The sequence below is a fragment of the Geospiza fortis genome, unplaced genomic scaffold (genome assembly GCF_000277835.1).
Source record: "Geospiza fortis unplaced genomic scaffold, GeoFor_1.0 scaffold491, whole genome shotgun sequence".
In the NCBI taxonomy this organism is placed as follows: Eukaryota; Metazoa; Chordata; class Aves; order Passeriformes; family Thraupidae; genus Geospiza; species Geospiza fortis.
This window is the reverse complement of record NW_005054390.1, coordinates 1,346,126-1,355,539: the sequence shown is the minus strand read 5'-3', so window position 1 is coordinate 1,355,539 and position 9,414 is coordinate 1,346,126. Positions and strand designations below refer to the sequence as shown.

The following is a 9,414-nucleotide window of genomic DNA, read 5'->3' as shown; positions in this document are numbered from 1 at the left end:
ATATTCAGGTTTTTTTGCAAACAGAGCCGCAGAAACAGCAGTGCTTGCATTTAAATTGGATTTTGGAGGGCACTTTTTCCTGTGGCAGACAGTCAGAAATCCTGCTGACTGTCCAATTTACAAGAAACAGATGATGTCATTTTGATAACGCTCCCTTCTAGGTTCACATACCCAAGTGTTCAGACAAATTTAGACTTTCTGCTTTCTGTGAAACATCCAGAAAGGTCAAGTCAAAGACTGAAGAGAAACAGAAAGACAAAAAATGACAGTACTTATCAACTCTGCATTTTAACATTAAGCTATGTGAGTGCCTGTGTGTATATTCTGTGATGTTCAGAAAAATACAGCATGTATTCTTGATTCCTACAGGTGTGAAACAATAGGGTCCAAAATCACATCAACAGGAAAATGTTGCAATTGTAGTAAAGCATTTATTTATTTTAAAACATTATTACATTGCTAGAATATTATTTCAAAATAAAAGCCATAATATATTCATTCAAAACTAGGCTGTTAAGCATATATATTTAAACTCTAATTTTCATACACAGTGAACGAAATTTGTATTTTACAAGTAGCAATTTTTAATAGACTTATGAAAAACATGTGTAAAAATAACTGCCAAAATCTGTCTCTTCAAATATACAAAATATCCTTGCTGTGCTGAAGATACCTCCCTTAAAAGCCAAAAATACCTAAGTCAATAGCTGAGTCCACATCAAATCCTAGTGAAAAAAGTAGTGACATAAAAATGTAAAAGCACTGTACAAAGTAAGTACAGCCTTTTTTGTCTCAGTACTGTACAAATCTGGTTTTGTTTTAAAAATGTTTTACAAAAACTGCTATTTTTGAACTTAACATCCTTTCCTATGTGCAAAAAAAAGTAAGCCACTGACATTACCTCTGTTTACTAATATGTCTCCTTCTCAGAATTGTGAATCAAAGAATCCAAAGGGAATTTTATCACTTATTTCAATGAGAGCAGGACTGCAACTTCTCCTCAGCATGTCATTTAGTAATCTCTCCTGGTTTTCCACTGGTTTTATAATGCAAAATATTACAAATTCTTAAATACACTAACTGATGAAATCAGAACTCAAGTACTTCAGATTACAAGGCTGGTGTATGGATTAGTTCACTGTAAAATGGAGCGTTCAATTAAAAAACTCAATAGGAAATAACGCTGCATGCATTTTAATCAAGAACCCTTTCTCTTCCCTTGCTTCCTTTAAAGTCCTTTCTGGCATTTTTTCTGGAATGAGCTTTTTAAGAAGGTGCGGTATCCTGGATCATCCACATATTCATTCTTAAAGCGAGAACTCAATACTCTCTGCCTTTTCTTCTCTCCCAAGATAATATCTGCTCCATAAAATGTGTCTTCAAATCTCATGTCAGAAGCTGTAGACTAAAACCAGATATTAATTACACATACATACAATTTTTATCTTTCCATATTTTGCATGTCCTGTTCTGCATTAAATTCTCTATGTCTGTAGTGTTCATTAGAAACAGGTAACTAACATCTGTTGTTAGTCTAGATTTTATCCAGGGATCACACAGTCATGATCATTCTAGGTGAGAAAACAGTGACATGGAAGTGATGCAACTGTTGGGCAGATTTGATCCTAGCAGTATCATGTAATATTCACCACCTTGTATTATTCAGGAAAGTTTTAAATGCGAGGTACTATGTCATGGATGCCAGAAAAGAAGCCTGGGCACTGCCTAATTTGCAAAGAATCAGGGTCACAGTTTGGTCACCTGTCACCAAATTTACACCAATTGGGAATCCCCACTAACAAAGCAGTGGGACAACAAACAGCAAGCCATTTGGGTAGAATCAGAGGCAAAATATTTTGGACCAACTTACACTGCTGGAGTCATGGAAGAACTCCCAAGATTAAGAAAAACATCATTTAGAAAAAACTAGCGTCTTTTACTTCAATAGATAGAAATAGGGTCATAGGCCATCGTTAACTTAGACTGTGTTCAGCATGAGGAGGGGAAGGAGGTGTTGGGCATGCCTTGAGGACTAACCTGTATATTTCTAGAATTTAAGGCACGAGTGAAAAATCACGCAGAAGTCTCAGTAACTGTTGTGGTGGTTTTTAGTCAGCTGGCCAAATTGAATGTTTTAAATCTATAGTTAACTCCATAATGAAGTTAATATATAAATAAATAAAAAGACATTGATTTCTAAAAAATAAATTTTAAAAACAATAAAATAAACTTTCCAAAAATAATAAAAAGCCCCATTAGATGATTCTTTTACATTTTCCAGGACATCTATCTTAACCCTAGTCAGGACCCTGAAAGATTTGTGCATTTATCCCAAATTCACTGACATAAAGGTTTCTTAACCTAGAATATTTGACCAGTGCACTTTACATCAGAAAAAAACTGTCTTAAGACGGGTAAAAACAGTCATCTCCTCCAACAAATGTATGGAAGTACTTTCCCTTTCAACCTCTATGAGTTACGGTCTCTGTGAGGTTCAACACTTTTCCACTAGGCATACATACATAAAAATGTAGCTGGTGGATGTTTTTTGAAACAGCAGGAAACTAAAAAGAAAGCAGCAAAGATTTGGTTTTAAACCAAAGACTAGTGAAATTCTGATAAATCCTGCCAGCAACATTAATGAGTTTTGATCAGATATATTGTTTCTTACAAGAAGTTAATTGCCTTTTTATTAAATTAAGGCTTTTAAAATCACAAAGCTCTGAGAAGCTGGAAAGTTTCTAAAAAACAGTATCTGTTATAAGTAAACTGAAAGAACACAATGTCTGTCAAATTAAATGTTTACCAACTTGGTAATTCCTGATCTGACAGATCGAACAAACACGATGTCCCTTGTAGGAGAAAAGAATTGTCTGACAACAGCATTTGCCTGTACTGGAAGAACAACTAACCATCTCACTAGCAAATGGAGACACATCCTAATTGGGCTGATTTAGCCACTCTGAAGAGCACAGGCTTCAGAAAACATGAGTCTGTTTAAACTGAAAATCCAAAATAAATCCTAGTATAGTGTTATTGGTCTTTTGAGCATATATACATATTACAAAGTTAACATCAGCAAATACTCACTAAACGCGCTTTTACTCTCTTAGGAAGCTCTTCATCCAGTGTATATATTTCCTCTCTCTTCATTACTATTTGAGAACCATCTTCAAACTCCACCTAATTGAAAAAAAAACGGGAATTTGAAAATAAAATAATAATTAACTCTTGCAGGAAGTTCCTGGAAATATTTCCATTTAAAAATAAATGTAAGCAAAGAAGACTTATATACAGACATTTTGCTATCTGTTTTAGCACAAAATTAGGCTGAAACATAAAAAATATTATTTCTTCAGAATTGCAACATATACTTCATGGGAAATAATATCTAAGCAAAGAGACTTCAAAATCAGCACTGACACATATATAAGGAAGCAAAAGTTTTTAGATTAGGAATGCTGAACAGTAACAAGACAGGCAACATTATTTTGCAGGAGTGACATATTAAAATGTCCTTGTGTCATTTGTATTTGTCTCTATTTTTTAACTTGCTTCTGATAAATAAAAAATTAATTTTAACATCCTGTGGTTCAAGGTTGAGGAAGACCATGTCAAAAGAAAGTGTGAGTGACAACTAAGGAAATACCAGTTAACAGAATTTTATTGAATCTGATGGAATTTCTTTTAAATGCTCTGTTCAGAAGATGAAAAGCTTTATCATGCTTAGGTTTAGATTTAATCCAATATGAACCCTGTTAGCAGAAAATGAGAAAGGAAATGTAACTAGGTGTGAGGAATGTTAAAATGCTGAGGCTTTGAAGCATTTAAGCTTTTTCAGTAGCTGCTGATTTTTACCTCTAGTTTAATACTTCATCTAACAGTTGTGAACTTCAGCTATTAACTGTGACTGCAGTTTAGCTCCCACAGAAACGATAATTTAAATTTTGGTATAAAATTAGAAGTCCCATTCTACATCCTTAGGTAATTTAATGAGACTATGTGAATGACAACAGCACACTTGACTAGAAGAATAAGCACATATACAAACATAGGAGAATATTGACTTATCAAAAGTATTATTACAGATACAAATGAACAATCATGCAATTGAACTTGTAAGTGGACTGTGTTTTTTTCAAATTAAAAGCTTGCTGTAGCTAAGTATGTCAGATTGATATGTGAACAGCTGAAAAATCCATATATCCATTCTCAAAAGCCAGGATACAGACTATGATCTACTAACTTCCTTAAAAACAATTTTTCCACTGCAACTAATAGGGCTGCACAAATCTGGAATGCATTTAAAATGCATAGAGCACACAAATGGATAATGAAATCACAAGAGTCATCCTTACTCCTTTCTGCTTCTGTTACTAACCCCATAAGCCTACTCTGTTAGCAGTATGTTAGAGGAACTTTAAGGTCAATTTGCCTTAAGCTTGTTTAATTAAATGATGGCAATCCAGGGTGCAAGAACAGTCTTTCTGCTATTCCTGCTCCTTCCTGCACAATACATTTGGTAATATTTTTGCATATTACAGTTGGTAATAATGTTTTTTGCATCCCTGGTGAAAAAACTGGGTAGGACATTATCTCTGACATTCCATGTGATAAGAAAATATCTTCTTAAATGGTCAGTATATTTGTTTTTACTCACAGTGTGCAGTAGGATGGAAATACTCCATACCAGAGAATGCCATGCTTGCAGTATGAAATATATTGCACATTTAAAATGAAGAGTAAGTGGAACTTCTCTAGGTATAATCCAGCATATCACACTGGAAATAATTTGCCTACACTTGATAGTAAACACAAGAGCTTCTCTAAGACTTTCAATAGTACCATGATTCATGCAAAATATAAACCCACAATCCCAATTTGCTCCAATTCAATTCAGATTGCAGATCCTACATTTCAAATCATCATTTTATCAAGTAAATTATTTCACTTGGAATCTGCTGCTGTACTGTGGGATGTTACTATCTTCATGAGATTTTTTCTATAAGCACATCATAAATTGAAGGGAAAACTGTCAGAAAGCAATTAATGGAGTGAATGGATAATTTAATAAACTCTAACTCAATTGTGAACCTCAATATCAGAAATTATCAAGAAATCAGCTGTAGATCATATCAATAATTTCATTTGAGCACCTGCTTCATTTGGCAGGTTTAGCTCTGCTTAGGGATTGTGTAGGATACTGGCTGACAAATGAAAACTGTATGACACAAATTCTGGTGCATTTTGCCATAGCTCCTGCATGCTCAAGTACTGCTGCTTTTGGTACAAATGTCTGATGAACATGACAAAAATTCACAGAATTTTTTAACTAGAACAGATTTGCCTTATGAGTTCTAAGAAATCATGCAAAAGACTGGGTAAGAGAATCTCAAAGGTGCAATACAGATCACACCAGATGAAAATACACCTTTGTGTATGTGTGAGTCCTGGGAGCTTTTAGATACTGTTTAGAAAGACCAGAGTAAGAAGTACTAGTATGTCTTGAAGTTAATCTTGCACCCTTCCTGTCATAAACTTTTCGCAATCTGTGGCCACAGGCAGCCTCCTCTCTCATCCTGAAGACAAAGTACTTGCTTGTCTCTACAGTTCTATGTCTTGCAATACGGGCTCCCTCTAATCTTTAAACTTTTTAATTTCTCCCATGATACAGCTTGTTAGAGGCAATTTACAGGAATTTATGTTTGTTATGCTGAGGAACTCTAAATCTGGCTGAGCCTGCACATGCTTATCCATTTTCCTTAAACAAAACTCATTTCATCATGTTGTTCAAGAGGTCTAAAATAAGACATTTGTTTTGACTACGTCAAATTCCTTCAAATATGAAAGACAACAACATTCATCTAATTTACCTCACAGTATTCCTCAGAAGACCAGCTGCTCAAAAGATTAAACACTTTGAAGATAAATGTTAGTACAGAAAAATAATCTTCATACTTTATAAAGAACTTTCGACCTTCACAACATAATACAGCTGCTAAATATAAGGGACGAGGTAAGATTTAGACACTAGTTCAAGACTTTAGGCATTTGAGTGCTTGAATTCGATTGCAAGTCATTGGAAAAGTGAGAAGGTCAATGCAACAAGTAATTTGGTTTCCCTGTACCTTAATTTATCTAGAGATATCTAGAGTAAATTTGCCATTTTGGTACAGTAATGTGAGGCCCCCTGATGAAAAGTTACATAGGTGAAAATGATTACATATATATAAAAGAAATGGATCTAGATTCTCATTCTTTCAGAACTGCTATTATTATTGTGATTGTTTTATTGCAGTTTCTACCATTCACCTGGGTACTCAAAGCTGCTGACTGATTTTTCTCAAAGGCAAGCTCAAAAAACCCAGTAATTGTTACTCTGAAATCAGAAGTCAGCTTTTTAGCTTTGCCTTCAGTGTTCAGTTCCCTTTTGCCTTTGCTGAGGATAAAATGCTCCTTAGATTAATTAATGAAAAAATGCCTCAGACAAACGAATGTTACATTTTTCTTCCTAGTGTCCCCCCTTCCAACCTCTTATGAAATGTCTCAGGTTCATTGCAGGCTCATACAATACTTAATTTTATGTCATTAATCATATAATTAGCTTGAACTTACAAAATGAAAGTAAACAACCTGCAGAAAATAACAAATGTCATCTTTCAGTCTTAATGTTCCACCTGTTTACCTGAGTTCTTAAAGAAAGCAAGTAATTTTCTGGATTTTGTAAGACCAAGTGAAATCTCTTTCCCAAACAGTGCACAGCACTTGCTACCACGTTAGAAAGTTTTGCATATTAGTTAAAGTGTGGTAACAGTTACAATAAGAATTCACACTCCAGCCTTTCTAGTCTTCTTCCTTTCCAAGTGTGGCTGGCCACACCAATGCTAGAGCCAAATGAGCAATTTACAATAAAGACATCCTAGCAAGTGCATGGTAATAAACATAGATACTCACCTGATACATGTGAGCTGTATTTGTTCCCAGATACTTTGCACCATACAGTTTTCCATCAGGCCATTTCACTTGGACAACCTCTCCCTCTGCAGGTGGACCCAGCCTTAGGCAATCTCTGCTCTATTTACAAAGAAGATGGATTCTCAAATCAGCGAGTGAGCCACTGCACTGAAATTACCAGTAAGATGCTTTTACAACTTGGTAATTGGAAAAGATTTATTACCACGCATGTTTCAAGTTTTATAATCCTGCTAACGGGCTAATGCTAATGTTAGCCCTTATGAAAATTAAATACTGACCAGACAAACACTCTTTACAGCTTGATGCTGCATTGGCAAGACAACATATGCATAAATCAGATAGCTATCAGCAACTGTGATACACTTAGACCAAAATTAATTTCTAACACACACTGAAAATAAGGATCACTAAAGTGCAATTGCATATGTGCAATGCTTTCTCTTTTACATATGCAAGTAGTTCATGTTTCGTTAACCACAGCACATTTTTTGCTGGATGCTATCTTTGCTGACTGAAACATACATGGATCAAACCATGAATGGTGAGAATGCCAGCGACTTTTTTGCTTAGCTGATGGAGAAACAATAAAAGAATCCAAATGCTTGTGAAATAAAATTAGGGGGAAATATTTTTTTCTGTAGGATATAGAGCACTTTTGTTTCAATGGTTTGGTCAGCTTTTGTGCCTGACTTGTTGAGCATATCAGAGCATCAGTAGCTGCAACATGTTCTTCCCATATGTCTCAGTATTACCTACATGACTCATTTTCAGAGCACGCCAACCACACACACGTAACAGCAGCTGCTCACATGAGGAAAAAAGAAAAGGACCCAAAAATGATGCGGCACATCTGGGCTCATCAATTCTTTGTTCAAATCCTCACTCCAACAAAGGCACCTCTCCTTCATAGTGACTTACATCACAAGACCTGTAATGTAAATTACTGCTAACTGAGTGGTACTCTCCTCGGTGTGAGAGGACTTACTCAGTGACCACATTACCTGAGCTCATAAATGGTCTACAGTGGGAAGAGAGAAGATAAAGACAAGGACTCAGGTATAAGGACTCAGTGACAGGACCTGGTGCTATCTCAGGTTGCCACAATACTATCATTGTTTTCTTAGATTTACATAGAATAACTTAGAAAAATATTTGTATTTTGAGTTGAACAATTCACTTCCAACAGAGGCCAATGATCATCATGACAAGGAACTTAAAATGTGGGAGCAAAAATGCACTCCAGTGATCCTCACTTGGATATTATCTTGATGTAATACCATTCTAGCCAAATTCAACCTTTATAAACTGATTTTAATCACACGTATCTTAATCCATGAGTTTGATTCAACATGGGATAAAAGAAATTAAAAGCTGGATTTTCACAGAAACACTTTCCTGCACGACAATATTGTCTCTGTCACCCCTGAGGTGTTTTGCAAAGGCCTTAAAATATGACCTCTATGTTTACCCAGCAAAGGTTGCTGTGATAAACACAGAAAGATATATCCATTCAACGTCACCATACATTTGGAGTAGGTGGAATTACTGTATTATCCTTCCCAATACTTTCAGGAGAGGCAGGAGGAAAGGGGAAAGGATGGCTGCTGCAGTAGAATAGTTATGACTTTGCAGGGGACAGGGATTACTAAATGCCATCATGGCTCTGACTATAAATTAAATTAGACTGTATTCTTAATTGTTCTCTCCTCAGTGATGACTGTCAAAGTGGTTATTGGCATTATGATACTTCTTCCGCTATCTATTTATTGCAAAAGTGCAAAAAAGGAGTCTTGCCTAAGTGTCTTGAAATGAACTTTTAAAATGCATCATGGAATGGAATAAATTTCCTGAAAACAAACAATCTAACAACAATGTCAAGCCTAACATTAATTTTCCAAGAACAAAAGCCCAGCATGAATTACTCCCTTTGCAACTTCCACAAGAAAAAATATCTCACAGACTCTAGGATAGCTAATGGAATTGCTCATTTGGAAAATTAGAGTCCTCATGCAAATAACCAGACAAATGACAACCTCATTCTTCATGTGTCATCACAATGCCTTAGTCTATGGAACAATATTTGGTAAATTGGTACTAGTTTTTATTAATTCCTACCAGAGCTCCTACCTTTTATTTTCACAGGATCATAACCATTTGAGATTCTCTTTTTACTGCACATATAATTGTTACAATTTTTTTCTTGGGAATGATAAGACCCATTTCTTAGACTGACAAAATGGCAAAAATGCAACCTCACTTTTTTCTCACATAACAGAAAGTCAGACGGCATATGGTTGGTATAGCAATCCTTCAACATCCCCATACCAGCTGTAAATAACATCCAGTGTGGGCTCAATCGACATTCAGCTTATAAACCATGCACATTTCCCATACAATTACATAATGTATCTTCATCTCTATAGAAATGGACAAATCATG

At 35.3% G+C, this 9,414-nt stretch overlaps 1 protein-coding gene across 2 annotated transcripts in view; it reads right to left on the bottom strand.

Moving 5' to 3' along the window:
* Positions 1 to 414: 414 nt before the first annotated feature.
* The window catches only part of KDM4C (lysine demethylase 4C), a 237,097-nt gene continuing 228,097 nt past the window's right edge, over positions 415 to 9,414 (bottom strand). For both annotated transcript variants that reach the window (XM_005425583.1, XM_031060774.1), the window contains exons 19-21: positions 6,955 to 7,074; positions 3,091 to 3,183; positions 415 to 1,405 (exon numbers count right to left, since the gene is read on the bottom strand). In XM_005425583.1, coding sequence (XP_005425640.1) covers positions 1,229 to 1,405; positions 3,091 to 3,183; positions 6,955 to 7,074 — 390 coding nt within the window. In that variant the 3' untranslated portion in view covers positions 415 to 1,228. The remainder of the gene's footprint in view (positions 1,406 to 3,090; positions 3,184 to 6,954; positions 7,075 to 9,414) is intronic.